Source organism: Labrus mixtus, chromosome 7 (assembly GCF_963584025.1).
Source record: "Labrus mixtus chromosome 7, fLabMix1.1, whole genome shotgun sequence".
NCBI classification, from domain to species: domain Eukaryota; kingdom Metazoa; phylum Chordata; class Actinopteri; order Labriformes; family Labridae; genus Labrus; species Labrus mixtus.
In genome coordinates this window covers 12,776,228-12,789,775 of record NC_083618.1, presented here as the reverse complement: position 1 = coordinate 12,789,775, position 13,548 = coordinate 12,776,228, and the positions used below count along the sequence as shown (strand labels likewise).

General features: G+C 42.1%; 1 protein-coding gene across 2 annotated transcripts in view; it reads left to right on the top strand.

The window, feature by feature from the left end:
- cacna2d2a (calcium channel, voltage-dependent, alpha 2/delta subunit 2a) overlaps positions 1–13,548 on the top strand; it is a 149,291-nt gene that overhangs the window by 84,131 nt on the left and 51,612 nt on the right. The window contains exon 5 of one of the 2 annotated variants that reach the window (XM_061043072.1): positions 8,506–8,550. The exons of the other annotated variant lie outside the window; for it this stretch is intronic. Coding sequence (XP_060899055.1) covers positions 8,506–8,550 — 45 coding nt within the window. The remainder of the gene's footprint in view (positions 1–8,505; positions 8,551–13,548) is intronic. 2 annotated transcript variants of the gene reach the window in all.

Below are 13,548 nucleotides of genomic sequence, written 5' to 3'. Positions count from 1 at the left end.
TGACTTGACAACACTTTTAGCAGTAGCCTTACTTGTGATGTTGGTAGTTTTTGGATTTCTTGTTTTTATTGTAACCAGATTAACAGAAGAGTAATCTATCTTTGAGTGCAATCAATTATACTGGTAGATTGTCTAAGAAGTAGAAGTATGTAGCCTTCTCCTTTAGTGATGGAAAGTCCAGTAATATTTCATTATACATGTTGGCATTCTAACGGCTAATGGATTAGCCTATCGCATAGCCTATGTATAACTGTATCTGTATAACTTAGTGTTTGCTATCCAGGCTCTTGTCTCCAGCTCTACAGATGGCAATGACCAAAATGCTTGCTTGAGGCTTCAAACCACAAATCATAGGGGACCTAGCAGTGGATACTTCAGCTTTATGATTGTGAATTGAAAATCTGTGGATTTTGGATTTTGTCATCTTGGGCTTCACCTAAAAAAAATGGTCTTAGCCTATATTGTCTCATGTAGTCTTTATTAGAAGATACCAATAGACGTTATATTTCAGACTTCATTGTGTTAAAGTGGGTTCCAGGAAAGTAAAGTATCTAAAGAGCAGTGCCAACAGACGTGTTATGCTGTAGCAGAGGAGAGATACCTGCCCAGGTTTTAGTGTTTGCTTGATGTCCCGGCTGTCCTTGGTGCCCGTCTGCAGATATCCTAAAGCAGCCTTCCTTTTGTCATTTGAATGTTCAAATCATTGTGAGGGACAGCAAGGCATCTGATGGAAATGATTACAGGGTCGGAAATAACAGGTTTCCTTGAGCTGCCGCTGATTGTTGATTGGCCACTCTCAGTCGACATGTAAAGAGGAGGTGGTGACTTTTCTGGACTCTATGGACCTGCAGTGGTAAAATGGCTCCAAAAAGCTCTATTCAATCCTCCAGGAAAGATTGAACCTGGAAACACTTTGCTCAGATAAGTGTTGCTCCAGTGTCATACCAAGCTGTAGTTTGATTGGACAGGCAGGTCCAGGCTGAATACCAAACTGTTTGTGATTGGTCAGCCCAGCTACAGATGCTGTAAAAAACGTTATATGTGGAGAATGCATTTCCTTTATCAAACCCCTCTGGAACCTCATGATAGCATTAATATGTCCACTGCTTGTTTGTCTTATTTGTCTTTATTGGTGTTACAGCACCTCTTCCCGGCTTCCCCTCCGATGATCAGATTGGAGGCTTTTTTTGGGAGGTGTTGGCATGCGTGTGTCATGTTGGATAGGCTTTTTATCTGGCACTGTGTCCATGCAGTGGAGTGATGCTATCAGCGGTAAAACCTGCTCCTCAATGGAGCCCTGTCAGCCAACAATGGAGAGCAGCATTACCCAGAGTGCAGCAGGACAAAGCCTTCTTTCCTTATTGTGGGGTTGGAATATTCACAGACTGATTTGACTGCTTTTACCAAGGGGAAGTGTCAAGCTCTGAAAGGAAGAGACTGCACAGCAGAGATGGGAGAGAGAGAGAGAGAGAGAGATAGAGAGAGAGAGAGAGAGAGAGAGGAAAAATGGAAGGAGAAAAATAATGAATAAAATGGTTTCAGTGACCTGGGGTTGTTTGCTAAGAAACATTTAAAGAGCAAAAATTGCAGATTAATTCGGGGAAATTGGGGGCATGGAGTATAACCATGGCATATGTAATCTTAATATTTTTTTAAATGATGTATTTTTAATTTTTGTCAATAATCAAGAGCACTGTCTGTCCTCCCTCAGTCTGTCCTCTATCTCTTGAGTTGCTGCCAATCTTGGTGAGAGTCTTTGAAGTGAGAATGCAGTTAGAGGAGGCATGGTGCTCTGTGCAAAGGGGTGCAGGACATTGATGAGATGCGCATGGAGAATGTCATTCACTTTGCTGAATTTGCACTGTGTACTGGAGCTTTAATCTGGGGGCACATTTGTTTATTGGCATACAAATGAACATCTGCATGGAGCTATGCTTGGACTCCATGGTCTCAGCAGCTCCCTAATCGCTTAAAAGCCTGGAGATGCATAGCATGCCAAGGAGAGAGTAAAGCGAGGGAGGGAGAGAGAGTGAGGCAGCGGCCGCGCCCAAGGCCTCCCATCATGCACTCCTTTATCTGAGTTTCTCTCCCGCTCAATGTTTCTCTCACTTTCTTCTTTCTTCCAGGCCAACAGTTTAATTTCCAGTGTGCTGCTTGTCTCTTTATTGGCTTTGCATTATAAAGAGGCATGTTGGTGACCTTCAGTGGTTAAGACAACAGCCATATTTTATAAACCAAACACCTCAAACAACATGTCTGCATTCATTTGTAAAGTGATGTGACAGAGCAACAAATGGCTTTTTCTAGGACCGTGGCACTTGGCAAATGAAATCCTGAATATGTAGGAGAAAACATTATGAAGGAAATACCAGACTACAGAATCAAGTGCTAAAACTTAATTTCAAAGATATTGAAGTCTTTCATTACCAAAGTTTCAAACTGTATTTTATTTCTATTTTATTAAACTCACTGTTACATATATATGAAACAAGATCTTAACATCATTACCATCAGAAAATATGAATTTATTGTATTGCTGTAACAAACTGCATGACTTTAGTTAATTGGAGCAAACTAGTTAAATGTTGTTTATCAACTACATCAATTTCAGTTTCTTGGACCTGCCAGCTGCTGGATCCTCCATTAAATTCTGAGCACTATTTACTGTAAGTAAAATTAAAAAGAAAATACTGTGCATAAGCAATATGCAATCCCTCAAGATAGAGATAAGATTCAAAAACTACCCTGAATCAACAAGGACCGCCCAAAGAACAAGAATTCATATTTTATTCACAGGCCTCGGCCCCCCCGCAGTAAGAGATCAAAGCCCTTAAATAGCTCTAAGATCTCTGACAAAATTCTACGTGTCGATGATTAATTTACCACCGATGAAAGGCATATTTTATGAGCTCACCTTTTGACACGTGTTCAAACCTTTGGGCCATATAAACTAAAGGGAATGAGCAGAACAAATTTGTTTCTGATGGCTTTATGTGATTTCATTTTGACGTCTCTCCTTTCTGCATGAACGCCCTTGTGCATGTATTTCCTTTACATTCCATTCGCCACATGAAATTGGATGTCAGTCATCTCTCACTTTACATATGTGAATAGTAATACACCTGTGTGTTTTGTGTGTGTGCATTGGATTCAGAAGGGGTTTAGCCCGAGGATTGCCAGAGAGGTCTCACAAGCTAATACAGCTGAGTGTTTATCTAGCGCGAATGTCTTGAGTTTCACACCGTTTGACACCTAGAGATGGGATATAAGGATGCTGTGGAATTAGAAAGACAGAGGGGGAGATAGGTGGAGACAAGGGAGGAGATTGGAGTGGAGGAGATAAGAAAAGGAGTCAGAATTTATAGCACCATAACGGCTTTGTATCAAACTTTACGTGAGCAGTTCTTTTCTGCAGCCAAATCAAATTGTTTGGTTTTCAGCTTCTTAATTCTGGTTGCATTTTCACACTGTGTGTGTTTGTGTGTTTGTGTCTAGTGTGTGTGTGTGTGTGTGTGTGTGTGTGTATACCTTGTGGGTTGATGTGCCTGGGTTAATGAAGAGCAGTAAATGAAATCCTTTATTGTGTTTGATATAATGTCAGCTTCCATTAGGGAAACTGGTGCTAGGAATGATTACTAGACAATCAGGGCCAGGAGAGGGGTGCAGTGTGTGTGTGTGAATGTGTGTGTATGTTTGTGTGCGTGCATGAAAGACGTTATGTGTAGCGGTTTCGGCATGCTTGTGTGAACACCCCAGGGCACGGCGGAGGCACTGAGTGTGTTCTGTAATTATAAAGTCATTAGCAGGTGTCCAGAGGAGATATGAATATGACTGTAATCTGTCCTCACCCATGATGGAGCGCTTGTCACACACTCAAATGTCAACCTGTCTCAGGAAGCCTGTTGAGAGAGTGCATCGATTCAAATTCAAAAGATTCAGTCCCAGTGATCACACTCAGTCATTGCATGCGCCTCTACATGTGACAGCCTTTATGAACCATACTTTTTTTCAATTGTTAGCCTATATGCTTTCCTGGACTTCTCATCTGTCAGCTTTATCTTTACATGCAGCACAATCTAGTTTTTAGGGGCCCCAGTCTTCTCTTGAAAGGGGTATTTGTGTAAGTCATGGATGACATTGAAATAACATGCAGCACATGACAAGAAAACAAGTAGGCATAAAAACGCCCCCATCTGACTGACGGGCGTACCGGAGAACAAAAGACAGGCAGCCATGTATCTGGTCAGACATAGAAAACGAGCAGACATTGAAGCCCTGGTGAGGAGACAAAGTCACATTGTAATCTAGAGCAGAGGACCGGTTTCTATAGCAACAGTAGGCATCTAACCTATGTGCTGCTGCTTTTGCTGAAATCTGAAATTGGTGAGAGGAGGCCGGTACTGAGTATGGAGAGATTGGGAGAGATGAAGATAAGGAGGGCAGAGTGGGGGAGAGGCGGAGGAGGAGAAGAGAAGGGGCAAAGGGAGGAGAGGGAGAAGAAGTAGATCGAGATAAGAGTGAGGAGAGGGAGGGGGGAGCAGGGGAGGATTGATGTAAGGGAGGGGCTGGAGATCATCACCTGACCTCGGTGTTTGTCTCCTGTTTGGAATTTGTTGGTCCACTCAGTATGATAGATTTAATTTACTGATAGCACTTTATGTCAGTGGGATTTTCTCCGACTTTGTGTGACTCTTTATTTGAGTCCGTCTCTCAGCCTCGTACCTGGACTCACTCTGTAAACATTAACCCTTTTCACACATACGGAAATCTCCTGAAAAACTCCGGAGATTTGGCTACCCGGAATGACTTAAGGCTATGTGTGAACGCAAACAGCCGCATTTTTCTCGCAGACTTTACCTGGAGTTTCTCCGGCCAGACCAGGAGTATTTTATCCGCAGAAAGTCCGAGTGAGCTGATGTCTGAACGCGGCAGCATATACTCCGGAGATTTCAATTCGAGCCAACGTGAACAGCTAGGTCGGGAGAATCTCTGGAGCGGTCCTAGATATTATCCGGAGTGCATATGTGAAAACGGCTATTTATAGCATATTAGTATCTGTATGCAAGTTTTTATGGGCTGTAAATATGCACGAGCAGGGTGCATAGGGCTCTGCAGAGACTGGTTTTCAATAATTGCTGGTGTTGTATCAGATGTGTGTTTAACCCAGACCCTGAGCCCATAGAGACCTGTGACCAGCCGTGGCAGATGGCTGTACCACCCCTGGGGGCTGCTCAGAGGGTCATAGTGGCCTCGGTCTCAACCACATTAAGCCACTGCCTGTGCCTCTGTGTGGTGTGTGTTACAGTGGGCTGTTTAGGCGGGAGTTATTGCAGTCATGAGCAGGATCAAGTGCTCATTTAATCATAACTGAAGGTGTAATTTTCACCTTTTCAAAACAATACAGCTTAATATACATCAGTTCAAGTTAATTTGATCTGTTGTGTCACTTGATCCTGTAATTGTGACAAAGAGATGACAATTTTTTTCTTTGTGATAGCAGATGTATAACAAATGTCTGTCCAGTATTTATCATTGCCATTGTCTGTAATATATCCCAGCCACTCTTAATATTAGACCTAAACTAAAATGTACAAAATCCCACAATCCCAGCCCTCTTGGTTTAGTAAATCAAATTTTCAGACACACCTATTTCAAGTCTGTAAACATAATTTTGGCAATTGCAATGAGCATCGCAACATTTGATACATGTATGCAATAACTCCTTGTTTGGGCAACTCCATAAGTGAAGGCTGAGGTAAAAAGACACAATGATTGACAAACAAGTTAAACGTGTTTTTGACCATATTTCTTTATAAAATATGTCTTCATAGAAAAAGTTATAACGATATTAGAAAATACTTTAGAATAGCAAACACCTTAAAATGTCTTTATATCTGTCATTAAATGTTAAAATCCCCTTAAGAAATATTGAAATACTGCGTGTGAGCTAAATAATGGGATTGGAATAATAGTACAGGTAGATGCTGTTAAAGGTCTTACTAATGCTACTGATACAAAGGATTAAGTGTACATGGCTCTAAGTGAATGTATGTGGCACAGGTTTAGCACGAGTTAAGTGTTATGTACAGTGTAAACAGTGAGGTAAACACAGCTGTCCAGCTGTGCAAACAGACATGATGCCCTGACAGAAGGCTCACAAATAAAAGGAAAAACCAACACAGCATACCTCAAAAAGGCTCTGAGTACCAAGAGCCACCAAAGCAGCTTTAAATCTCATTTGAATGTCGTAGTCTGTGACATGAAAGAAAAATGTCTTAATTTTGTGTTTTTACGATAGAGTGAGAGTTCTGCCTTACACATACGTAGATTCAGAACCTCGATGAAGTGTTCAACAGAGTTCAAATCTGTTGACTTTGAATGCTCATCAATCTATTGTGTGACCCCGTGTGCCCTGCATTTATTACACGTCTCCACTGATTTATTCAGTTTTTTGTCTTCGATTCATCATACATCTGTATGTTGTATTGTGAGCAATTTAAAGCAGTGATCAAAGGTTGGTAAACCCAATGAAGCAGCTATGATGAAGAGGAAAAACAAAGCTACAGTGTTGGACTACACACTTCACTCTCTCTTCAGTAATGTGAGGCGTGTGTTTATTTTGTATTTTGAGTGTTTTGTTTGTATGAGGGGAAGCTGCTGGACGGTGTCCCTAGGGTGAGAGGAACCAAACGTTTATTTACAGGAGGCGGTCCTCAATAATGACTTGTAATGCGGCAGTAGTGAGAGTAAACTCTTTAGAAGCGAGGGGACCAGTCTAAGCCCAGGACTGGGCTTCAGATCAATCCTGCTGGCAGACACAACAACACTGTTGCTCAGTCACAGTCTCTCGCTCTCTCTCTCTCTCTGTCTCTTTCTCTCTCTCTCTGCAGAGGCTCAAGCTATTTTTAGACCCGGCAGCTCTCCCCTCTGCACCCACCATCACCATCACCACAACCATCAACACCACCCATCTCTCTCCTCTCAATTCATCCCTGTATATCGGCCCGACCTCAGACCCCATCCTAACCCCCTTAACTTAACCCTACATACTCCTTGAATGATCCGCTCTGATCCCCCCACTCAGCTCCTTTCCTTCCTTCCTCACACCTTCTCTCTCTGTCAGAGTTGGGGGGGACAGAGGAGGGGGGTGCTGGTTAAGTTGAAGAGACATGTCGGGGGGGGGGGGGGGGGGGGGGGTTAGATTGTGCTCATCCACTATCTTGTCCATGCTCATTACCGGAAGCCACAAGCTGCATCCAGGGCCAGTCCGCCCCATGTTTGGTGTCAGTGTGTGTTTTGATCATACTGTGTTTCTTTTGCTGGATTGTTAGGGACCGAGCCGAGCTGATGACTGACTCTCTGATTAGCACTGGAGGCCAGCCAAGACCCTAGTCGTGGTGTATGAAGAGGCTCTCAAGCCGTAGGGGGCTAAAAGAGAGAGAGATGGGGGCTGACAGAGAGAGAGAGAGAGAGAATACTTGTGTGGATAGCAGTGTGTTTAATAAAAGAGGCTGCAGGAGAGAGATGAAAAACAAAGAGAAGCAAACAAGATGAGAGGAATAAGTCAGACTGAGTGAATAGTGTGTAAAGACTCCCTTTACCTGTACAGTAGACTCCCTTCCTCTGTCAGCCGTCTAACCTCATCAGACCATGACGAGCGCTCCTCCAGTGAGGGCGAAAACAGTCGCTGTGTTGCCCTTGAGAGCACGTCCTCAGCCAGCCTCCTCATGATGATGAGGCAGGCCCCCACGACCGCTGCTCACTGCATGCAGCCCCTGCCCGCCCTCTCGCCTGCCTCCACGGGAGATAAGGACACTGGTGCAGAGGAGAGGAGGACCGGAGAAAACTGGGTGTGGGGTCTTTGCTTGGGGGTAAAGGAAAGGAGCTAGGAGGGTTAAGGCTGAATCTCTGTATCAAGCTTGTGACTGTTCAATTTTTTTTTTAATAATTAGAGCAACATAGGGCTACACAGTGGCATCCTTTTTTCTTCCTTTTATCCTGTTACTGCTCTTTTTTCTGCTGTGAGAGATGTTTTCCTAGACTGCAAAAAAGTCAGCGGAGGTTGCTAAGCCTCCCGGAGAGACTGATATTCTGAGTTTACTCTTCTCTCACTGCAAAACCCACTTTACTTCATGTCATACTACACTGCCACACGCGTACATTATTTATCAATCTCCACAACACATGAAAATGTTCCTACAGTGTTTCAAACACACGTTCGAACATGAGCCACATGCGTTGCATCTTTTTAACAAAATGCATTGTCTTGATGCATTACATCCTTCAATATCTCGTACAGCTTTCTGTTCGCCTTCTCATAACTGTCACTCCACATCACACTACTCCTCCTGTGTTCTGTGATGCTGATTATATTCACATGCTGAACAGTGTGACGGAATATAACCAAGACTCTCTCTAGCTTACCACCGCGAGGAGTCGGGGCTGATATAGACGCTGCTATATCTTCTCTCATCACCTGTCTTTTCACTCTTCTTTTCTGCACAGGAGAATGCCATTTCATACTACGATTCCAAAGCGGATTCAGACTATGTGAGTACAGTACGGACTGCTTTCCCTGCTCCCCAGTCTGCCTGCTGTAAAAAAAAAAAAAAAAAAACCCCAGCCCCATCCACATCCCTACCCAACCTCTGCCAACCCTTTCCTGCAACTCCAACCCCACCCCACACTACCTTCCCCCCCCCATCCCTGGCCTCCTCAGTGTTGGTTCCCCCCTCCTCCAGTTGCAGGCCCCTGGGCTGTCTGTGTGTGTTAGTGAGGTGACACTGCTTTATGGTGAGTCGATGTGGCAGGGCAGGGGCAGGCCGATGTGCATGTGACAGTGACTTCAGCTGTCCTCCTCCAGTCCAACATCCCGAGTGTCTCCCTCCCGACTTACCCTGACTAACTGCGGACATGAACTGCAAGATTGTTACTCCTCCATCTAGGCACAACAAAACAGCAATCATATCACACTCATACACCAGGACAACATTTGTATGAAGTGTGTCATTCATACTGATGAATATGAATGACATTCAAGGAAAAACCTGCAGGCTGGGTAATTCTTTCTTCCGAAAAACTCTGCAAGTCTCTGCTGTCTGGTGTCGCCACGCAGCAGGCTGCAGCTCCTCCTAAGGGTAGGTCAGTGTTGGCGCCCATGTGCACCATGATTCAGTTTCAAGGAAGACTGCAAGACTACCCCCTCATAGATCGCCAAAGCACAAAAAGATGGGAAGCGAGTGAGATAGAGAGGGAAAGAGAGAGGCATGCGGAGGAGCAATAAATCACGGTGTGATTTTCTCTTTGTGCACGCCACTCGTGTGATTAATGACACAACGCTTTAGGGCCTGTCAGCACATCTAATTGGAGGACATCAGTCATCATTAACCGTGCACGCTGAGGCCGAGCGGGTGACACACCCCTGACCCCCACTTCACCGACCCCACACCACCCAAAGACAGCAGCAGAGGTCAGGCAGAGGTCATTCCTCATCCCTGCAACCCCAACGGTCAACCACCAGTGCTCTCCAATCTTAATCTTGATTTCCCCCACGGTCACCCCTTCAGAATAAGAGTCTACCACTACATTAAAGATCCTGTACTATTAGGGAGATGTGATTGGAATTCAGTTATAACAAAGGTAAGTGATTGGCAAGCTATCTTATCCAAATCTTGTCTTCTCTGTACCCTATCCTGTACTCTAAACCTTGTTCTTTTTTCCTCTGTTCACTGTTCCTTCAATGTACGGTACAATGTGATAATTCTATTAGCCCTGTGTCAACTCTTAGCTGATATACATTTGAGGACGCTGGATGAAAAGCATACGTTGGTCTTTCCTTTAAGTTTCATTTTTGTATTAATTTGACACAAATGTTTTATAATATCTGGACTGTCCTCTTATCTACAAGTTGAAATGTCGTGTTTCTAGGTAGTTATTTACTTCAAGGACAAACATGAAAACTATACATTATTACAGGGTGTTTATTCTAATGTTTAATTACATCTCAAATGTTTTTTGTTGTTTTTTAAGTCGTGAATTACTGCATGATGAATATGTTAATGCAACTATTTACCATTGGTGTTGTTTTTTCTGAAGGATTTCTTGTTTGTTTAAAAGAGCTGTCTTCTTTGTCTTTCCAGTAATCACACACCCACACACACGCATGCACACACACACACGCATGCACACACTCACACAGAGGGTCAAAAGCGACACGCTTCAGGTTAGCCCTGCTTGGCTGAAGGTGGGAATGAACGAATCTTCAAAATGTCATCTCTGGCCTCTTCAGTCTTTAATTAAACCTGGAGAACGCAGAGATAAAATTAACAAATTGGGTAATGAATCGAGCAAAACAGGTGGAGGATGGTTAAGAAAAATGAACCAATCAGTCTTTCCTGCGTGGATTTATTCAGCTCCTAATTAGACGCTGCCTCAGTTAATTATGATTGGGCTCTTCTGAAGAAAGAAAAAAAAAAACCTCCCTGCCCGACATTGACAGAATTAGTGTCAGACTGAGTGATAAACAAACACCTCCACCTTGCATTTAGTGCAACTGAAAAGCCAGCATCCAACCAAACTAATCAGGTAATATTACCATGAAGACAAACTGAAATATCAAGACCTTTAAGTTTACTGTTCAACAAATCTGTAATAAACCATCATTAACCTAACACAGAGGGGATCAGTTTGCTCAGCCAAAGTTCTGAATATGAAATATGCAGCCTCTGTGAGTTTTAATCACCAGCACATTTAGTCAACAGTACATTTACATGCATGCCTATTCTTTCATTCAGTAACAATTACTTCTCTAAGGTTGTGTGATTTTTTATTATGAAGCTTAAAGCTGCTTAGAAAGCTGCAACCCCTCTAAGTTCTAAATCCTGTCCTATTTACTTCTGCAAGTAAGAATACGGATATCCATTTAGAATTAAGAACAACAGCAAGGGCTAATATCAGCACTGCTACTGTACAACGTCCTGACATTGGTTAACTGCTTGTTACTTTAAAGGAGGAGTCTTAACCTCTTTAGCCTTGCAGTCACCAGATTGCAGGCTGAGGTCATGTCCCAAAGGTGAAAACTAAAAAACAACAGTTACAGGCTTATCTCAACATGGTTTTAAACCAAACGAATTAAAAGAAATCCTGTCTAACCTACATTATAAAAGGACGCTCTTCACCAAAGGTTAAATAGTAACAGGATGTAGCCTAACAAATCTTCTTTTTCAAACAGAAAGTGAATTTCAATTTGTCACACAGTTAAAAAATTAGAGCCCGACAGATTAATTGGCCAGGCGATTATATCGGTCAGGCCCTGTTGAAAATGTAAAAATTCTATAATTTCGTAGCCTTTCTGAATGTTTTCTAAAATAACAGGTATTTTCTTATTTTTTCAAGTTTGTCTGCTGCACATTTCCATTAAAATAATTCACTTTAATCAAGGTCTATTTTTGGATTAAAATCCTCTCAATTTTGAAGGAAAAGAAAAAGCTTAATTGCTATTACTCGTGATTAAATTGTGTCAGGCCTTACCGTAAGTAATCATTTGGAACCAACTTGGTAATAGATATTCAGATCCAAATGTACTAGTTAAAGTCAGGCGTATCTGCTCACTGCATTTTTTCATACCTTGTGTATTTAATATGGTCAAATCTTGTTGTGTGTCCTTATATAAACATTGTAGAAACAAGACATTTTCAAGAGCAGTTCTGTCATAACACCACACTGTCCGTCATGGTGACTTTCAATAGGACTTCAGCCCACCAACACCCCCTCCCGTCCCAACAACAGCTTGTAATTGCATTTTAATAGTCAATTAAAGTTGGCCCATCAATCAATTTCAGCCGTGGACATGGGGTTTTGATTTAATTTCTCCAAAAAACAAACAGTTTTTATCATGTCAGATCCAATTAACCCATGCTGCTTCATCAAGATGATAATAAGTGTGTGTTGCAGTCGCACAGTTGTGCTCTCAAAGATTCACTCAGATGTAAAAATGTTCAACCCAGCAGTTAATATGCAGCAAAAAATATCAAAAACATCATTTTTGCTTCGCAATTATTTAATAAATGAAAGTAAATGAAGAAGAATGAGAAAAGCGTGTTTTCAGACTGCAGCTGAGGACTGCTTCTGTATGGCAGTGTATAGAAAAGTGCAGTGCATTAATATTAGGGGTGTAACGGTACATGGAAGTCAAGGTTCGATTTATATGTCACAAATAGTCCTGAATGCACATTTCCAGGTTTCTCTAATTGAGCCGACAGTAGTGTTTTTATACCGTGTCTTTTAGAGCTACCTGCGATACATGCGATGGGACATTGTAAGTCGGCTTGAGCACTTTTAATACACACTTGAAACCAAGGTCCTCTACTGTTGCATATGGCCTAGCCATTGAAATGTACAGTATATGCAACTAGCTTTGGTAATGTCTTTCTCTCTGCTTTATCTCCAGATGCTTTTTTACATCAGGGTATAAGTTGTTAGACACCTGTTTTATTTTTCTTAGCTTCGGTCATTAGCTCATTTGGGTGATAGATTCTAATATTCATTAGCACGTTCTATGTGTGTCTAATGACAAACCACACTGGGAACACAAAGTTTCTCCACTTAAACGTATTCATCATATGATGGCATGCACCGAACTGTGAAGTCCGTACCGTTACACCCTTAATTAATACACATTAATGAAATTGTGTATAAGAAAGATTTAACCAAGATTCAACCTCCTTTTAAATTGTAAAAGTTGAGCTGTAAATGTTAAAGCTGACTTTGCATCCAGGTATTTAGTGGGCACTCTAACGCTTCACTCTGAAACTAGATGAAATAATAAGCCAACAAACTGAACCAGAGAGAGGGGTTATATCGTTTTACCTTTTTTTTCTTTTTTCCCCACATCCCACAATCGCTCCCCATCCCGAGAGAACAGACACAGATTGTACTCCACTGATACGTTATCAAGATAAAAAGCTTAAATGTCACTTTGCGTCTTTATCTTCTGGCTTCCTTTGATATCTGACACTTTCCTAATGCAAAATGTGCGCCAGACTTTCTCATAATGTACAATGAGACTGAAAGGGTGGGAAAAAAGCCAGAACGTAGAAATATGAGAAAGACACTGCCCACTGTTATTTTGTTTTTGTTTGTTTAAACAAATACAGGCAACAGAAAAGAGACCGTCTATTAAATAATCTTGGAGTGGGTGGGAGACTACACAGTGATTAAGTGTTGTTGGTTTGCAGTTATCGCTGAGGTTAAATTGTACAGCTCCTCCTGTGTCTGTGATAGTTATCTAAGTTGCTAATGAATCCTTCTGTTCTCTATTGAGAGCCAGACTACAGAACCGCCTTAATCAAAGCAGGTAGACATAAAATTATCCAAATATGATGTCTTTTTAATGTCTGATGTGTTTTTAATGTGTGACTCCGTAAGAAGAGGAGTTAATTATATGTACCAGAGTTACAGATGGGCGTTGAAAACCACAATATGGGAGATGACAGAGTGCGCTGTATTTGCATGTTCCAATCATTTTTTTTGTCCCCAAGTTTATATGTA